Source organism: Eupeodes corollae, chromosome X (genome assembly GCF_945859685.1).
Source record: "Eupeodes corollae chromosome X, idEupCoro1.1, whole genome shotgun sequence".
NCBI classification, from domain to species: Eukaryota; Metazoa; Arthropoda; class Insecta; order Diptera; family Syrphidae; genus Eupeodes; species Eupeodes corollae.
Window position 1 is genome coordinate 2,546,193 of NC_079150.1, and position 21,251 is coordinate 2,567,443.

A 21,251-nucleotide genomic window follows, 5' to 3' on the forward strand; every position below is an offset into this window, starting at 1 on the left:
AATGGACTGTTGCGCCACCTAATTTAGTTATTAATTTTTTAGATCTAGATATGTAATAAATTGATGTATTTTTCCCATGGAAATCCCCATATTTGTTAACGCTTTTTATTACAAAACATGTGTATTAACTGAATATACAAAATATGTGGGGACAAGTACATACGTAAGAAGTGTTCACCGATAAGAATTCAACATATTATAAATAATGTAAACAAATCTTTGAGGGGACAGACGAGACGAAAATTGACTCTCTCTATTAGTTCTTTCACTCCTAAGGTGCCTATAGAAACTACACTTGTATGCACACTGGTGAACTGTACTAACACCAAGTGTGGCATTCCACCACACTTGACACATCAAATCTTACACACATGACATGACATATAAGTTGTGAAAGTTGTAAGAGTTCTCAAAGAGGAAAGATCAGAATAATCGACGTTGAAGCTTTTATTGAAACATATGCAGCTGATAAACAAATGTGCGAGTGTATGCCAAAGACATCGCACAGATCGATATACTCGCACCGTGCCTGGCACCCGAAATCGGTGTGCGCACTTGCGCACACTCAACACACATTTCTGTGACCCGACGCAAGTACATGCCTGGTGTCTTTGGACCTCCTTACGTTTTTGCAACAAGGAAAATTTAACCTTCATCCAACAAATTAATGAGAAAAAAAACCATTGGACTTATTTACTGTTCCGTGAATAGAGGAAATATATTATCTAGAGTCCCGACTAATGGGTTTGCTCTCTTTCGGCCTACAAGCTGAATTGTGAGGATTTTGTCGATTAGGCTAAGCATGTGTTGGTTGTGACGTTCGTATTCCAAACTTTTACAATTAACTGGTCACCTTTTTCTTTCTCATACCGGTTGTCTACGTCAGGAGTTAAAATCATGTTTCAGAGATATTTTACGCAGAGCTGTTAAATAGTTTCCAAAATTAGTGAAAACGATTTCGAAATATATATATATCTCAAAGAATATGTTAAAAACAAAATACAAGTAACAACCTGCATATAAGTAACTCATGTTTCACTCCTGTACTGTGAGTTACCGATAACCCAGTAGAAGAATTACTAAACATTAATTTTACGTTATTCTTATTCACAATCTACCTAAGCATGTGTTGGTTGTCTCGTGCATTTCTTATACGACCAGTCCATTCTGGTTGTAGTTGTCATGGAATTTGTACTCATCTTGCTCAATCGCCGGGGAAAAAACTACGAGGTGAACACAGCCGTTAAAAAAATTGATCCGTTGAATTCAAAAATTGAAATGAATGAATTAATGAATGAAATATTTTCGAAAAATTAAGTGTGTAGCCCCTTTTCAGTAAAAATTGTGCTAACAATAAAATTTTACTGCTTTTGGCATAACTTCAAATTCTATAATTTTTATGAAAAATCATGCAGGAAGTATAGGCGCAATCTAGAACTGCAATGCGAACGTGGTCCGATTTAAGTTGGGCCCAGTTTTGACAGATCAACAACGAAATGAGTGTTTTGACAACAAAAATGAAAACAAAACTAACAAAACATCTAATTAATATTTTTTCTTTCAGAAATATAATTGATGCAGATTTTCATTTCGATTTAATTTTTTTTATGTGACTCCAACAACTCGAAGATAAACTTAGCCGATGAGTCATGTCCTGTCAGCATCTATTAACTAAGCCACACCGATGAAATTAGGATCAAATAGGTCCGGTTCGGCAAGTCTCAGGCGAAAAGTCGTCCCACGTAAGTTAACGTTCATCAAGAGCACCATCCAATTCGAACTCAGGTTCCTTATTGTCTTTGTCGTCATCATCGAGCGACCACCAGAAGTAAGCTTATTTATAATCCAAAATGAATTTTAATTGATTCCACTATATCCAAGACATCAAAATTTGTATGAACCAATCGGTCTGATTCGGCCTCCAGAGCGCTTTGTCAGAGGACCACTACCAATCTACGATTGATTACATATATCCTTATGGATATTTCATTTCAAATAAATCAAAAGTCCTTAACTATAATATTGTATTTTTTTAAAGTGATATTTTAATATCATTTTAATCATTAAACATTTAGGCCCCTTGGTTTTTTAATCATGTTTACTTTTTAAATAAAATGGAATTATTAAAATTATGTTTGTAACTTGTTATAATAAACATATAAGGCTTTTAGAGGCTATCCAAATTCATTTAGTAAATTTTTTTCAAAAAAAATTGTGATGATTTTCCATATCTGCAATATCATATCCGTTTACAAATTTTTTAAACATAGGTAGAGTCAATGGAGACATGAGTCTACTCATAATCAATGAAAAATTACGAATACTAAATGAAATACTAAAATGATTTAGGCTGTAGCTAAAAGGAAAGCATGTGTACTTTGCAAAATCATCTTGCAATTTAAAGTTAAGAGTGCTGTGTTTGAAATCTGACGGAGTTGAAAAGCAAACGTTTTTAGCTAATGCTGACATGGCCACATGGAAACACTTACGAAAGTGGTGAACCAGAACATAAGAAGAAAAAATATTACAAACAAATTTTAGTTTTTTAAATTTGTTGAACATATACCTCAATAAAAAAAAGATACAATTAAGGCAATTGATAATAATTGAGCTAACAGATCAAATTTGGGAAAATCAAAAATTGTCTTAAAACAGAAAAAGTTAAAATGAAAGGAAATCAAGCGTAATTGCCTACAGAGCAGAGACAGTCTCTTGCCTTACTCAAGCTCCAGATAAGAGTATCGTTACTTGATCCATGTCGGTGGCATCGACAGCTCTAACAACCATTTGACAATCGCATATATACGTATGTAAGTTTGTAGATTTAATTATGTTATCTCATTTTTTTTAGAACTGACGTTCACTTACAATCATTGCATTGATGAAGTTATATACATACCTTTGTATTAAAAAAGGCAGGATCTTGATGTGGTTGCGAAAAACGAATGTGCGTGCCATCGATGCATCCTATGACACCTGGAATACTCAAGTTGGCCATAAAATATTTTCGATTTGATATCTATAGACGACCTGCCAAAAAATGTCAATGATGAAACCCAATGATAGCTATAATTGGCCCCTAAGTGCATAGGACTGTCATGCTTGAGGTCTTGGGTTCATTCCATGCCTGTGCCACGTTCCTCTTGCGATGAATTGACAAACCCTTAAAGAGTAATTCTTGTCATGAAAAATGGTTTCTGAAATTAGCCGTTTGGAAGATTCAACATGTAGATCCCTCCATCACTCGTCAACCGAAATTTTAAGAGTTGTAAATCACTAGGGTCTAGTTTTCCATTCAAATAACAGTTGGCTGTATGGGTGCTTAAAGATGACTCAAATTAACACAAAAGACGTTCGTATTCCAAACTTTTACAATTAACTGGTCACCTTTTTCTTTGGCATACCGGTTGTCTACGTCAGGAGTTAAAATCATGTTTCAGAGATATTTTACGCAGAGCTGTTAAATAGTTTCCAAAATTAGTGAAAACGATTTCGAAATATATATATATCTCAAAGAATATGTTAAAAACAAAATACAAGTAACAACCTGCATATAAGTAACTCATGTTTCACTCCTGTACTGTGAGTTACCGATAACCCAGTAGAAGAATTACTAAACATTAATTTTACGTTATTCTTATTCACAATCTACCAGACCACATGAAAATAAAATTTAAATTGAAACTAGAGTAAATCAAAAAAAATGTTCAATGGCAAACTAAGTTTTATAAAAGTTCCATAAAATTTACTTAATTTCAAACAAATTAAATTTAGACTGACAGAATTAACAAAATTTATTTACTGTAATATTTAACGTCACTTGTTGCCCACGGGAAGTTCTTTTATTAATGGTATTTCAAATGTTTTATTTTTCAGATAACAAAAATGAAGTATTAGAAAAGTCGTGCCCTCTCTGCCATGGAAGTACCTAACAGTTTATAATTGCTTCAAGAAATTAAAAGTATTTCATTGGTGGAGGTCAGGCATATGTCTTTTAAGTTTATATACTAGAAATGAATTAATTATTTTTGGATTAAAAGTTTAATTTTATCTACATTCCATCCCGCACCCTTTTCTTCCCTTAATTGCAAACAAGAAAATTATTAAAAAAATTAACAGTAAAACTCAATTTTATTGCTATATCATATTTAAATTTTTCAGTTAAAAAACGTCATTATGATGTCATTTATGACGTTTATGAACATATCTTCTGCAATTCATTTGCATCTGTTCGATCGCAAATATCTGCATAAATAAAACATGAAATTTTTTGTTTAATGGCTTATAAATTTATTATCAATTTTAAATTGCATTTTAGCTTTCGTTTAATGTACATAAATCGGTTATTGGTTTAATTTTTTTAAATATGTATATAATATACATATATCATTCTATGCATATATAAGCATATACTTTATTTTCACATTTTAAAGTAAACACATGAGTACATGACATTTGTTAAAAGTTTATATATATATATACTGCTCAATCGACATGACAAAAGGTAAAGTTTTTAAATACCTAATAATAACTAACCCTCTTAAAATAATAAACGAAAAATAGTGTTTTCTTTCAGTTTAATAATATTTCTTTTTTTTAGTCTTAAAATTTATTTATAATCTTTCATAAAATCACACGCAATTTTTTCTTCTGTTGTGGTTCCTGTTCACTTTGAAAAAAATATTAATCGAACTAAACAAACACAAATTAATAATCATTAATAACGCACTCGCAAAAGAAACAAACAACTCAATTTCCTTATTAAATAAAATAAAATTTAAAATAATCGGGCTATAAACATGTAATTATCCTCTTAAAATCGTTCTATTTCTGCGCTTTTCTTTATTATTATTTGTCAACTTTATGTTGTATGATGTATTATATAACAATATATTTTTACTTTATTAATATTAATGAAAAACTTTAAAATTGTTTATGTATTTAAAATAATAACTTAACTAAAAATGTATAATACTACTAAATTTTAAGACGGCGTCATTTTGTTTACCACTTCCTTGTTTTGCAAAAAGCACTTTTGTAAAATGTATTTGTTTCTTCTTATTTAAAAAATAGCTCATCTAACTTAATTATAACAAAGAATACAAGAAACAATAGTAAAAATATAAAAAAAATATATGAAAACAAACATTTTCATACGGCGAAATTTGATGTTTTAGCTGCGCGTAGATTTATGTTATGAAATAAAATGACATGGCAAACAGTAATTGATTTACTTCGAAACAAAAAACGAAGGATTTTGATTTGGAGGCATACCGGGTAAACCTTGGCCACCAGGAGGACCATTGTGACCTCCGAGTTGTGAGTTCATTTGACTTCGAGTTGAAGTTGCGTAGAGTTGTTGTTGGAAATTATGATATTGTTGGGCGTATTTAAGATCACTGGTTGATGGGCCAACAAAAGGTGATGATTTATAATTGGGACCCGGAACTCCAGTGCCATTTGGTCCACCAGAATTTGGTGGTCCACCTGGTCCATTTAATTGTGGTTGCATTGATTGTGATGGGTCACCAGGTGGGCCGCCTCCCATCGGTGAAGAACCGCCACCTAAACCGGGCCCATTAGGTGCCCCATTCGGACCGTTTGCATGACCCATGGGGCTTCCTTTAGGACCAGGTGGACCTCCAAACATTTGATTGTTTTGGAAAATATTCGATGGATCGTTAGGACTGCCATCAAGGTTGGGCGGACCATTTCCGAAGGGATGCATGCCACCCCCTCCAATCATGTGCGGATTGGGGCCTTGCATGCGCAGCATTCCATTTCCAGCACCTGGCTGACGCATCGGTCGCATTCCTCGCATCATTTGTGAGTTAATGCCACCACCCATTGGACCCCCAGACCCTCCGACCATTCCTACTGGTGGAGCACCAAGTCCCATCATTCCATCAGGACCACTTGTGTCCATATGATTGTTCATACCGCCACCTGGTCCTGGACCAGGGCCACCACCCGGTCCTGTCCCACTCATTTGGTTGCAATTTTGGTAGAAATTCATGCCCTGACCGGGACCACCTGGTTGTTGCATTTTACTGGCATCGGGGCCTGAGCCATTAGGCCCACCTCCACTAACATCCATCGGAGAAATTTGGGGATTTGCAAATCGTTGAAGAAATTCTAAACTGGGCGGAACTCTAGGATTTGTATTGCTTACCTGCGGCCTTACTGGTAGATACTGAATGGTGTTGGGTGTACTTGCTTTCACTTGAATATTTGCACCATTATATGGGCATCCAACCATTCCCGCTCTTCCCATCATTCTGTGTGGAGGTGGTGGTAAGCCCATGCCTCCATGGCCACCATGAAACCCAACCATACCGACATTCATTTTCGGCGAGAGCATTCGTGAACTCATTGGTGGGCCACCCATCATCATGGGATTTCCAACCATTGATCCACCACCAGGGCCTGCATTGCCCCCACCATGCATTCCCCCATATTGTCCACCAGGGCCACTTAGAACATGTGGCGGCAAGCCTCCCATGCCACAGTGATCCATGCTATCACCTCCAGGACCTCCCATCATGCTGTCGATACCATGAGACCCTGCATTGCCAGGCATCCCGCCTCCCATTTGCATTTCTGCATGGCTTGAAAACCCAGAACTCATCATACTTCCAGCGCCTTGCCCACTCGATCCACCACTGCAGGAAGGTCCTCCATTTAAGGAATTAGTTGCACTGCTTGTTAGCTGTTGCGACATTTGAGCCAAAGATGAAATCGGATCAAAATGCGAAGCTTTCACTGGTGGAGGTCGACTGCTGTTTGGATTCAAAGGTAAATTATCTGTTCGACCACAAAAGTTCACACATTGCCCAGCTGGTGACTGCTAATTAAGAAAAGAAAAAAGAGGTTGTAAGCACTGGGCAAACTAACAGTAAACCACATAAAGACATACATCACCACACTTGTTATCCATGAATCCACCCATTTTTAGACCTTGTTGTTGCTGTTGTTGTTGTTGCTGCTGTTGTTGCTGTTGTTGCTGTTGTTGTTGTTGCTGTTGTTGTTGCTGCTGTTGTTGTTGTTGCTGTTGTTGTTGTTGGTGGTGCTGCTGTTGACTTTGATTGGAATTGCTATTTCCGCCATTACTATTACCAGGTCCACTTACTGCATGTCCACTGCTATTTCCTACATTTCCGGGATAATTCATTGCAGGACTGACTGGATTAAATCTAGAATCTATACTCGACGGATTATTTGTCGGTTCTCCAATGTTGGGTGTTCTAGAGCCTTGTGGACTTGGATTTGATGTTGTATTGAGGCGAGAATTCTTTTCAACTGCAGGTTAAAACAAACAATGACCAAACAAAATGTAGTTTTTTAATAAAATACAATATTCAATTTATACATATTAAAATAAAAAAGTGCATATTTTCATAGACCTTTTGTACTTTCTTAGAAAAAATGATAAGACACAAATTCAATTAGGGAGTTTTATTTCGAAAAGATGAATAATTATTACTCTATTTCAAATCTACATGAATCAAAAGGTTCAGAAGCAAAGAAAAGGAGTTTTTTTGTCGTACTTTCCTTAAATGTAAAAATATGATGACAGGATACAATACATAACTATGCGAGTGTCAAAGATTTCTTGGAATTGGATCATAAAATTACTTACATGTCCTATATTTTTGTGAATTGATTTTTCAGAATTTAATCAAACAAATTTAAGATAAAATGAAAACTGACTACATTAAACATTTTTCTCGCAAACTATCTGACGTGACTACACCCTTCTCTAAAACTGCTCTCGTAAATTAAATCCTTTATTTTTAGATTTAGTCCTAATAGATTTATAGATACAGATAGTAAAATATTATAATGCAGGGCCCGGAAAAAGAAAGTAAATCCGATGTTAACCAGCCACCACCGTCCCAATAAAAAAAGGCATCAACATAAATAAATGATTATTAAATAAAAACTTACTACAGTTAGCCGTTATCGAAGACATAGAATTATGTGGACTGGAGGTTATATGGGAATAATTATTATTATTACTACCATTGCTGTTATGATTATGATGCATCGATGCTGATCCAGAGGATTGTGGGTACCTCGAATCGCCACCGCCCCCGTTTCCACACATTGATGATGGTGATGCAGACAATGAAATATTTACCGAATTAGTGCTGTTCGGAGAACTATTGCTGTTGCTGCATGATCTATGATTTCCAGGACTTTATATTTAAAACGAAAACAAACAAAAATAAATAAAACAAAAAAAAAACGTAAAACAAACAAATAAAACTTTTCCTTACGAAGCTAACATTAATCCAACTGCATTGGATGAATCCCTTAAAACCGTTGTATTGGGTTGTTTTTGAATGGTTAATTCTTGACTTTCAAATGTGTTAAGATATTGAATTTGCTGTGGAGACGGCACTGGCATCAAATTAACTCCAATTTCTTTACCTTGGATTGCAATACAAATTATTAGACACAGAAAAAAAAAATAAAACAAAACTAAGTCATGAGCAGAACTAATACGAAGATTGATTTACAATAGGAAGGATTTGATTTTTCGAATTACTTTTCGTTCTGAAACATTCATTACGAATTTAACTATAAAGTAAAAATAAACAAGCTTACCATGATTTCCGTTGTTATTATTGCCCACTGATCCTCCAGGTCCCCCTGTTCCACCTCCTCCTCCTGGGCCACTTAACTCCATCTCTTTAAGTGCCGTATTGGGTGACATGTGCGATGAAACAGGTGTACTAGGATTACTAGTATGGCTCATTGAATTTCTAGATGAGTTCCCATTGTTATTTTGTTGATTGCTACTACCAGAATTATTGTTATTTCCGCTATTGTTTGCAGAATTTTGAGATGACTGGACTGGTCCAGATGGTCCTGTTCCACCCGAACTTCCACCGCCAATATTACTTCCTCCAGGTGTAAGGGGAGAATCTTGTTGTTTGTATGATGACATTTGTGATTTTCCATTGGGTCCAGGGACACTTCCACCACCACCGCCACTACTACCTCCACCACCACTATTTCCACCATTACCACTAATACCGCCACTGCCAACACTACCACCACTACCCGCACTACCACTATTTGAGCCTGAATCACCAGCTGGCGAATTAAGTGTCGATCCACCACCACCACCAGTTCTTGGTGAAGGAAGTGAAAGATTCGATGTGGGATTATTTGGACTTCCAGGATTTGGGCTTTGTGTTGCAATGGGCACAGATGCAGAACGCGGTGTTTGATGATATGGAGGTGGGGGTCCTTGTGATCTATTTGAATTTCCGTTACCACTATTAGATGACATTAGAACTCCACCAGCTGCATTCATGCCCGAACGTCCACCGCCCATGGGACCATTGCCGGCAGACAATTGACGACATAGGCCAATACCACTGCCCATCATTTCCATGTTCTGAGGATTTTTGCCTTTACGTTCCTCATAGAATTGATGTTGTAACTTTGACCACTCCATTTGAGCCATACCTGGTGGCATTCCACCTGGACCACCGCCTAGCACCATACCACAGGGATTCATTGGGCCCATACCACCCATGCCACTCATACCCATGCCCTGAGAACCACCCCCGGGACCACCACCTCCAGATTGATTGCACATTATCATACCACACTGCATGCCTCCCATGTCATTATGTGTTCCGCCCCCTCCCATCATTACTCCATCGTTCATAGGCCCCATTGGGCCACCTATTCCTTGCCCATGCGAGGAGCGGTTCATTTGACCTCGTGGACCAGGACCACTACCACAACCTATTACACCACCCCGAACATTCATGTTCGAAGGCATTTGTCCTGGTCCACCACTTGCTAATGATTCTCCTAGCATGTTCATTGCTCCACCGGCACTGGTTTGATTGACGTCCATAATTTTTCCGGGACCTCCTGGTCCTTGTCCTCCTGAGACGGAAGGTGCCCCAGTCACTGGATCAACTGCATTCATGTGAGGTCCTCCGACAAAATCACCCATTTGTTCAGGGAATAAAAACTGATTCATCTTTTTTAGCTTTGCAAGTTGCTCTTCACGGTGTTGTCTTTGTTGTGGCGTCAGATTTTCGTCGGGAACTTTGACACCTTGAAGTGATGGCTGCATACTTTCAGGAGATGTTGGACCTCCTGATGACATTTTACTGGGACTCTGTTGGATTCCAGCACTCAAGGGAGTTGACGAACTACACAACCTTTGTTGTGGAGTCGATGACGGTGACCCACTACTATCCATTGCATTTGGATCTGGACCGCCTGTTGTATTAGCCGTGCCCCGATTACTAATCGCACCAGAATTGCTCCCGTTCGAAATACCATCAAGGCCTAAATGAACGGTTGTCTGTTCCCATGGCATTAAATCGCTATCACCCGCCAAAGGATCATCGTGGAAACCTGCTGGTGGCTTAACATCCATTCCTATACTACTACTACTTGTCGCTGGTGTCGACTGACTACTTGATGACGATCCATTTCCTGACGATCCACCATTTCCATTGTTGCTTTGGTTGCTATTGTTATTCGGCCCTCCAGCTTTGCTATTTTGCTGTGACATTTTCGACATCATGTTTCCATTGTTTTGGCCGGGGTTTCCCCAATGTCCACCACCACCACCAACGTTTAATGAATTCTGTCGATTCATTTTGGACAATTTCATTGGGTTCTTAAGGAAGAATTCCTCGAGAAATTTCTTCGTAGCCGGCTGAGTACAATGATATGCAATTATTGTGGGAAATTGTCCATTTAAAACAGATTCAGCGCCTTTATTAGCTAATTGCGTAGAAAACACAAAGATATGATTTTGTTGCTGCATGTAATCCACTGATGAATTTCCATTGCCAGGGCCTCCACCACTTGTGGGAGGTTTTCCACCAGGTACACCGCCACCAACACTGTTCCCAATGACGCAACCACCATTGCCACCTAGTATACCTAGATTTGCACCGGACATATTTGGAGGCATGATATTGCTAGAATTTCCACTTCCAACAGATCCTCCACCACCAACACCTAGGTCACCCATGGTATTAAGATTCGATCCTATGAAAAGATAAACACTTGTAATTATTTAAATCATTTTTAGGGACTCTTATCACCTCTTCCGCTACCACTATTGGAAGCTATAGAAGGAGGACCCCCAGAATTGTTAATTCCCATCATATTTGGTGAGTGCCCCATACTCATTCCCCCTCCAGATCCGCAACCACTGTTGTTAACCATGCTAGACATACTCGGTCCAGGCATTGTACTCGTCAGAGGGCCAAAGCCATCCGGTGACATATCAATTGCTTCTTCTTTCTTAACACTGCCTAATGATCCAAGTGACATTGGCATTCCACTATCGCTTGACATCAGTTCATCTTTAACAGTACCAACAGAAAAGACTAAAGAACGGAAAAGTTAAGATTGTTTTGCATTCTTAGATAAGATTGGTTCTTACAATTTTCATCTATTGTTTCGGTTCCAGATTTGTCAGTCACATGCATCGGCTGTACTGTGTTGGATCCCATTGCGACACCACTACCTGTATTGGGGTTGCCTCCGGTACTGCCATTACTACCATTGCTGTTCTCGCTTCCACCAGCAGCTGATATTGCCATAGAATTAGTACTCAAAGTGGAAGCATTCGACGTCAAACAGCCGTTGGGTGAATTATGAGGATCACCAAATGAGGGAATGGAATTATTATTACCTGTTGCACTATCCAAACCATTGTTATCTTCCTCCAATTTTACTTTTTTGCTAGAGTCTATTGTAGCAAATATAAGTACAGAGTTTAAGAACTATTATTTATTGACTTACCACAAAATAAATTAGATGATGTTCCACCTTCGGATCCATTTGATGCCGATGGCGGTGTATGCTGTGGGTGTAGCTCTTCCTTAATAACCATTGGAGTGGTAGGTTGTTGTAAAGGTGATGACAATGATGTATGTCCAACAGATCCAGGCCCTCCTGGTGTATTCAAACCATGTGGTGGTGTAGCTCCTTGACTGGAACTCCCATTACCACCGCTACCACCACCACCAACACTACCACCTGGGGCTGAACTTGGTGCGACATTCATTTTAATAATGCTCTGGTTACTGTTGCTGGTATTAAGATGCGACACCAGTTGTTGATTGGGTGTTGACGGAAGAGATGGATGTGTTACCGCCCCATTGCCACCAACAGCATTTTGTGGTAAAACAGATGTTGGCGGTGTTATTGACGGATGAGGATGATGGTGATGGGAATGAATTGGTGGCGGTGAAGCAGCCTGTGATGATGATGATGACGATGATGAAGATGAAGAAGAAGATGATGATGAAGATGACGATGAAGACGATGACGATGATGAAGACAATGCTAGAGATAATGAAGTTGATAAAGATGATAGGACTGCAGCTGGTGTAGTTACAACTGAGCCGCCAACAACAGTTGTATTGTTGTTGCCCGGTGTCAGTGTTGATGATGCATTTGTGGTAATTGTTGTGCTAATTGCTGTTTAAAAATAAAACGAATAACAATTTCGATCAAGAAAACAACTTAATAAAAAGGAGCTTTAACAATTCGTTAAAAATAATGTCAACAAATGTCTTGAGTGAATAAACTTTTATTCTAATCAATTGGCATACATTAAGATCTTGAAATCTACGTCCAATTAACAAAGCATAAATTATAATTCAAAATTACCTGTTCCATTTGGGGATGACGTCAATGGTTGTTCTTGCTGTTGCTGCTGCTGACTCAATTGAGCCAAACTCACAACATTAGCTAAATCTTCGCCACCACCACCAACTGGTGAGCCACCAGCGTTGCCTTCAGTATTTATATTATTGGTGACGTTGTTGTTGTTATTTTCACCTGGAACACTCTGCACGTCGTTGCTATTTTGATTATTATTAACTACTTCGTTTGAATTTCCAATACATCCACCACCAACGCCTCCTCCTCCACTGAATTGTGATGGTGTTAATGGGCCAACCAATGACATACAATTGCCTAGCTTATTATTCGCGGCAATTGTACCAGTACTGTTATTACTTCCCGAACTATTATTGGTACTATTGCAACTATTTACACTGCTGTTGCTGCTGTTACTGTTGCTATTTTGATTTAAGGTAACTTCTTCGTTGTTGTTTGCCAATAGTAAACTATTCAATCCAATTGTAGAATCGCATGTAGATACAAATTGTCCTCCTCCTGATGTCACTTGCTGCTGTTGCAGGGGTATCGTAACCCCTTCGCTTTGTACTTGACGTGGCGATCCAGTTCCTCCTTGAGATTGTACCGATAATGCTGCAGATTCCACCACTGATGATGTGGCTGGTGATCCTTCGGATAGCAAAAATGGTGTAGAAGATGATACTGAAGATGATAATAAATTACTACCACTCGATGATGTTGTCAATGATGATGACGTGCTCATAGCTAAAGGGTTGTATCTCTGGAATGATGTTTTTTTCTTCTTTTCTTATACTCTATTTATATTTTCTCAATATTTTCCAAGAGTTCATTTGTAACTTTCTTATTTTATATATCAGTTTGAATATCTTTAATATTTGATTTATTGTAGATTTGTTTTTTTATTTGTACATTAATTATGATATTCGTAAACATTGTTGCAGCTTTTCCTGTGAATATAAATTTAAAGTAAGATTCTTTTATCCAAAATATGTTTTCTAGATTCTAAAATAAATTTTAAAACAACACTTAAAAATTTAAATGATGAAATTTTGAAGTAAAATATCTAAATAATGAAACGTACGATGTTAAAGTTCAATATTTACAGTCCTTGTCATTTTTAAGTTTTAATTTGGGTAATCAAGTTCAGTAAGTTATGGTTAGTTGGGCATCTTGCACATGAGATACGAACTGCAACCTACGAACTGTGAATGTTCGCATATTTTGACTTTTCTTTCACGTGAGCTTTATTTCTATTCGCAGACAGCAACGAATTGCCAATTTATAATTACCCTTTTCAACAAACAAAACAAGAGATGTATAATTTTGATGTTAAGTTGAGCTCGAACAATTAATTCGTTGCAGTGTGGATAGTATGTGGAACGCGAATAGGGTTTGACAGTTCGTAGCAACCAAACTGCAATTCGTTACTACCATTGTTTTTGCAAAATGTTCTTGTTTTAGAGAACAAAATGCAAATTTTACTATCCTAACTTAAGTGTGAATTGGTTTCTTACAATTTAAATGAGTTTTTGTTTGAAATTGACATTTTGAAATGTGTAAAATCACGTTTGTTCGTCCATTCGTTGTTCGCTCTCATGTGAAAGGCCCTTTAGGCTAGTTTTATGAAATTTAAAATAGTTTTAGGAATGAAGTAGTAAAAATGAAAATAAAGTGCAGCCATGGCAGAGGACTTGCCTTTGCAACCTAGTTTTTCCACTGACACAGCCTTTTGCGAGGAATTTACAAATCCTCCAAGTTATTCTTTTCATAAAGTATATGCAAAATAATAAATTAGGTGGTGCCACAGTCACTTGAGAACTTGGCCTAGTGACTTACAACTCTCAACCATTCCTGGACCTAGAATTTAAAGTCGAATCCGAACGGCTACTTTTAGAAAACACTTTTCATGACAAGAATTACTCTTGGAAATTTTGGTCGCATTCACAAAGCTAGTGGCTACGTAGTCAAGGGATTCTAATTGGCTAAATCTAACTACAAAAGTAGTTGAAATTTCCCCTCCGACGTAGTGTAAAAAATTCGGCTACAATTTTAGTGGAGAATTTATTTATGGTATCACAATGGACCCTTGAGGTCTACGTGCGTCAATGACATCTGGACAGCCACTCCAACCTAACCTAACCTAGCGGAGAATTTATTTTGACGTTTCACAATCAGCTGCTCGGTAAACCACACGAATTCAAAATGAAATAAATCGTTAAGTATTTAAATACTAATATAAATCATTAAAATTGTGTCTTAAATTTGATTTTATTGAATTTAAAAACACGAAAGATAAGTTGAAATTATCAAATCAAAAATGTTTCTTATTTTATATATTTGCATTTGTCAATAATATGACAGTTCCAGATTGACTAGCTTTGTAGTGTAGTTTTGCATTCACAAAGCTAGTTGAATTTTGATTACGTAGCCACTAGCTTTGTGAATGCGACCATTGTCAATACTTTGCAAAGGGCAGTATCCGTGAAAAACAATCACAGGCAGGGATTGAACACAAGACCTCTGGCATGACAATCCTACGCACTTTTTTTTTCCAAATTCATTTTTATTTATCCTACGCACTAACCATCACGCCGCGGACACTACCTTGTCATGAAGGGTTTTCTCAAATAAGCCTTTCGAATAAAATGTATATTCATATAAAAGCGAGAAATAAGTAGTTTGGGTGAATTTCAAATTTGTCATGAGCTAGAGAACATAGGACCATGAAGCTTTCAGTGTTCTTTTTAAGAATTAAAAGAGGCATACAAAAATTAAAGATTCAGTGCTTAATTTTACATAAATAAAAACAAAACTACGTTTTTAACCAGTCTATAAAACTAATATTTAAAGTTTCCCCAACTTGTAGAAAAACTACATTTTTTATTGGAGGAGTTTTCGCTGTTTATAAATGTTTCTTTCTTAATTCTTTGATTGTTTTTGAACAATTTTGTGGGCCGAAGTTAGGCTATTCTAATGAAGAAGAAAAAATTTTATAAATGTGTGCCTATGTACTTTTTTTTTTAAAGAATCATAAATCTAGTAGTACCCGTGGCATGATGGTTAGTGCGATGGACTGTCTTGCGAGGAATTGACAAATTCAGCAAGAGTAATTCTTGTCATGAGAAGTGCTTTCTCAAATTTGCCGTTCGGCTTTAAACTGTAGGTCCCTTCCATTCCTGACAACAGTACTCGCACACAGGAATGGTTGAGAGTTGTCAGTCACTAGGCCCTAGTTCTCAAACGGACAGTTGCGCCACCCAATTTATTTATTTTTATCATAAATCTAGCTACGCGATTCGCAAAAAATAGATTTTATCTTCAGGCGGTTAGGTTTAATTAGATTTTACCACTTGTTGTCATCTATGTTTATATCAAAAACATGTACATATGTTTAAATAAAAACATGAAACTCTGAAAATAGAAATTTAGGCTTCGATGCACATAGTAATATACAAATATTAGTTGATATTTTAAAAATAAAACTTAACTAATATAAATTTATAAAAATTATGTTATGTATATTAAAAATCATCTAACACCACAGGCAATGGATTATTATCTTTAATAAAAAGAAACATATAATTAAGATATGCCTTAAGATGCAGTCAAACTTATCTTGCTGCTGATTGACTGATTTGAAAATGAACACCATTTCTAAGTTTATTAGTTTAATAGATTTGTCGATTGTTAAACCTCAGATCGTTTTCGTTTAAGCATCATTCTTTAAGATATAAATTAGACCCATGGCAAACTCTCAAATAAACAGAATAACCTAAGGAAAGATCTATCACACAATACCCAATACAATAATTAGAACTTATAAGAAAAACTATCTAGCACTTAGGTAGTTGTGTACACCTTTTGTAGAAGAAAATGCAACTTGGTTTTTGTAGGTTTTAAAACAGTTCAGTTTATTATAAGTTATAATAAAACAAATCACAATATTTACTATTTAATGTTACCTTATCTCAAGGAGCCCTAAGGTTGGTGGTGGTGATGATGGTGATGGCAGCACACTCATCATTTTTTTGTTGCCATAAGGATTTCCAGCAAATTGAAGGCTTTTTCCTTTTCTTTGCGAGACAATTTTAAAATCGTAGATCAAAGCAAAAGCAAAGCAAAAACAAGTTCAACGAATATATTTTTCACTGACTGGTCTCGAAAACAAAACTTTAAATATTTATTCAGGTTATTTTTCTTAATGTTAACTAAATGAAACATCAATAGGTACTTTAATAATTAGAATTTCTTTTTTTTCTTTTTATTTTATTTTATTTTATTACTTTATTTTATCCATTCACATGTACACATATTCGGCGCACAACACAACATACACATCTTTCATGAGTGGCTCTGGCTCGATTCAATTGTTATCGCTTTCTGATTCTGCTAATCTACAGATTTTTCGCGTTTTTGTTATGAAATAGAGAATCAAGTAATCGAACAATTATTGAAAGCCTTTTGAGTTAATTGGCTAATAAATCTATTTCAGTTTTGTATTAAAAATAAATTCATTTTCTGAATTTCTTGCGATCTAAATTAAAAAAGCAACACTCATACTTGCTTGCTTAATAAGTTGAGTTTTGTCGCCCCTTGGTAGTTCTTTTTTCTTTTCTCTTGAATCTCCTATTCAAGCGCGAAGTGTAGTATACAAAGAGAATTAAATGTCTTTTTCACTCGCACTCCTTGGAATTATTTGTAACATGGGGAATTCCCAGGGGGGGAAAAGAAGTACTTTACTTTTATTTTTCAACATGAGAACACTTCGTCTCTTTCTCTCTGATGGTATTTGAACTTTTTTGACAGAATAGTTAAATAATACTCGTGGTGTTGTATTCAGCTTTCAGCATTTTTTATTTCACTTGGTAAGGTGTTTATGCTGGTATTTGTTGAGTAGCTAACTCCAAATAAGTATATGTAAATAAGATTATTAGAGAGAAAGAAAATCTAATTCGCAAATTTTTAGTTTTTCCCGTATTCCAAAACGAGTTATTGTTTTTTAATTTTATTCGAAATATTCACAAGAATGCTTTGTTTTAGTTTTATTCAGAGTTGATGTTTATATTATGGTTTTTTGCTATTCTCTTCTTCCAGAAAAACCTGTGTTTTAGCAAACTTATGCTTGTGTTGTTATATAAACGCATGTAAATACTAGAATAGCATATAAATATAGCATTACATTTCCAGTGTAGGGACATTGATATGTAGATGTGTTAAAACATTGGTTTGAAAAGTTGAAACGCAGAAGGATATCACAAAAGGTATGTTTGTTTCTCGAATTGGAAAAAAATTGGGTGAGATCCGACGAATACGTTTGGCGTCCGCTGAGCAACTTAGTTGCTAGCAACTTAAGGTGTAAGCGACTTAAAAACGATGCCTCCGATATTTTTTTTTGGAAAAATGATTGGAGGTTTTGAATTTTAATTGTATAGTTAAGGGCATATTTTTTGTTATATTTAATAATTCTTTTATTGTTAAAAGTCAGATAGATCATATACAATATACAACCCGTAAAAAAAGCCCTTTAGCGGTGAACATTGCAACTTTTCGCCAGATAATCTGAAATCAAAAAGGCAAATCGATTCACACGTTTCTTAGATATCGTGATAACCGATTTTAAAAATATCGTGCAAGACTTTGGTAAAGCTCAGTCGTATTTAATGACCGTAACTTACTCAATTTTCAGTAACTCACATCATATTCAGCGTATATTTCTTAAATGTCATATTCAGAATAGTTCAAAAACTTATAATCAAAATAATAACAGCTCCAACATTTGTATCGGTTATAAGCATAACAAACGGAAAAACCATATTCTTGTGAAAGGTTTTTAAAGATAGGCTTATCTTATCGGCACCAAAACTTGAGTTGAAGTTAATGGCTTAATTTGAATTAATCGTGAATAAATCATCAAATCTGTAATCTGTGGTTTTATTTAAAGAAATTGCAACTGCCTCCCGAAATGTGAGTTGCAATGTTAAAGGCAACACATCTGACGAAGATTTCTCAGAGAAATCGGTAATGGCCGTGATACTTTTTAATAATCCAAGCTGATTCATTTCGTTTTCTTGTTTTTTTTTTTCAATTTTCTGTTCAAAAGTCGATCTGACCAACAAAGTATACCCGAACATCTTACCTTCCCACAAAACGGTTAAGAATAAAGATGTGAATGACTTAAATTTTATAAGTCAGAACCAACATTTGTTGCTACAGACTTTTGACAATCTCACTTGTCAAATAAGTAGATGATTACATGATGTGGGTTTTTTTGTCCCTAAGTAGTTTTAATTATGTTTTAAGAAAAATAAATAAATACAAGTTATTTTATTTGTCTTTATTTTAATATCCCATTTCGGAGATGTTTCTCCATCATCGGAAACTTGTTGCATGTATAACTTTTCAAAACAAAAGTTTAAGTTTTTCAGAAAAAGTATTCCGTCCGATAATGGAGAAGCATCTCCGAAACGCATCTCCGAAACTCGTCTTTTCAAAACAAATAAGTTGTGATATTATTTGATATTTTCTGAAAAATTATTCGGCCCGATGATGGAGAAGCATCTCCGAAACGCGTCGCATATATACATTTTCAAAACAAATAAGTTGTGATATTAAAATAAAAATAAAGACAAATAAATTATTATTTTTACTTAATTCTTAAAACATAAATAGATGATTGTTACGTTATGTCACTTCAAAATGGCGAATTGGGTTTTTTCTATGAGCATACATACCTCATTTTTGAATATTGTTGGGATTTTTATTGGTAAAATAAATCAATTTATTTTTTGTCTAGAACTGTCAAAACACACATTTCTCTGAATTTTTTGGCAGATTAAACCCTCTTTGCACTAGTACTAATAAAATTTTAAAAAAATGTATATGGAAATTTTACAGCTATACCGCATTATATTGCATATTGATCATACATGACAATACAATATGCTATACACTCCGCTTCAACTAAATACGCACACAAGTTTTTGAAAACATTTCACATTTTTTCGAAATATTTATGAGTATTGCGCCATATGTTGCTAATTTGAAAATAATAACCAAGAACCAGTTTCTCTTTTGCTAATTCACAAAGCTTCCTTCTAGGAAAAATTTAAAAGTTTGATAGTTGGTAATTCCACTTTAACTTGTAAGCATTACGTAAAGTAGTTTCAATATAAATTCTACAGCCCTTACTGCAGAAATCTAGTATTCTTTATCTTTAAACTGAAGACCACCATTATTAACTGTGGGTACTAATCCTCCTCAAGTATATTTAATAATCTTCAGATCAGACGAGTACGGCAGTTATTGAAGAAAGTTCACATTATGCTCCTCTGTTAAAGCTGTTATTATGCGAATTGAGAGACTCGCGTTTGCGCCAATTTTGTTTTGTTTTTGTCCTTAAATCACAAGAATCAGATGCACAACTTAAAATTGCTCGTCTTCAAGCTGCTGTTCCTGCAGTCCTTATTATCTCCCTCTATGTTTATCCGTACGAATCTTTAATTTTGTAAGTAAGAATAAAAGCCTTTAAGACTTTGGCCAATTCATCAGCTACTGTACGTTCGGTTAGTGTTTTGTTCTTAACATCTTAAGGGAGTATTAAGTATCGACATATGTCCCAAAAACCCTAAATATTTAGAAGAAATGTTAAAAGCAATTTCAAAATGTTTATGCGTATTCAGTTAAAGCGGAGTGTACAGCTGAATTGAGCTCTAATCTGAACAATCTAAATAAACATTGTTGATATAAGGCTTACTCCGGGAATCAAATTTAAATGGGAAAGCTTCCACAGGCAAACTACGCGATGTCGTCAGTTTGAAGTTGTTAGTATTGTTAATGGGACTTGCAAGAGGTTTTCAAGATTGTAACAGCAAGTGTAATAATACAGAAGGTTCAAGTCAGAAGCAACGCGAAACCTAAATTATCCCGATCTATAAGATTTGGACTTAGCACTGTCATATGGTTTAACTTAAGCCACACTTAAAAATAATTAACCATATTACGAAAAATATGGTCCTTATTTCTATTGCCTGGTAAGCACCTTTAACTTTTAAGAACCAAAATTCTACGGATTTGTCCATATAAAACTCTTCTTATAAATATTATTATATTATCAGAATTTCTGGGAAGGAAACTTAAACTTCACTTTAATAATGCATAGATTAAGTTATATTCGCAAATTTGTAAAAATATGTAAAACTGGAATTAAAATCAACTACACTACACTTTAAATAAGATATTGTATCTTAAAGTGTGAGCTAACCAAGAAATAAATAAATACTAAAATTATTTGCTAAACTATAGTTTTTTTTGTATGATTTTTACTACAAGAAAGAAAATTATTTTAAGTACCTACATATTTCAAAACAATTGAAAAAATACAAAACTTCTCTTCATTTAGATGCTTTTTGTATTTCTAATTGAAGAACCACTTATTCGGGTTTTTCTGTATTTAGGTTAGCGCTCCAGAAAAAAACGACAACCTAAACATATTATGAAACCCTAAACTTTGCTTGGCGTAAACATAAACAACCTTTTTTTTATTATTCACCAGATATAAAGACGAATGCCTTCTTGTTCTTGGCTTC

At 35.5% G+C, this 21,251-nt stretch overlaps 1 protein-coding gene across 4 annotated transcripts; it reads right to left on the reverse strand.

Annotated features, from left to right (window-relative positions):
• Positions 1–4,445: 4,445 nt before the first annotated feature.
• On the reverse strand, positions 4,446–17,790 carry LOC129953419 (protein BCL9 homolog). 4 transcript variants are annotated; one of them, XM_056066634.1, is made up of 11 exons: positions 16,629–17,790; positions 13,372–13,613; positions 12,673–13,314; positions 11,800–12,480; positions 11,438–11,746; positions 11,094–11,381; positions 8,611–11,037; positions 8,280–8,433; positions 7,948–8,198; positions 6,917–7,299; positions 4,446–6,847 (listed from the first exon to the last, which is right to left on the reverse strand). In XM_056066634.1, the coding sequence occupies exons 2-11, from the start codon at positions 13,406–13,408 to the stop codon at positions 5,231–5,233; spliced, it is 6,789 nt and encodes a 2,262-aa protein (XP_055922609.1). In that variant the 5' UTR covers positions 13,409–13,613; positions 16,629–17,790; the 3' UTR covers positions 4,446–5,230. The 4 variants fall into 4 exon arrangements, with proteins under 4 accessions (XP_055922609.1, XP_055922608.1, XP_055922607.1 ...); XM_056066633.1 differs by having other exon boundaries at positions 4,446–6,844; positions 12,673–13,613; XM_056066632.1 differs by having other exon boundaries at positions 12,673–13,613.
• Positions 17,791–21,251: the final 3,461 nt, after the last annotated feature.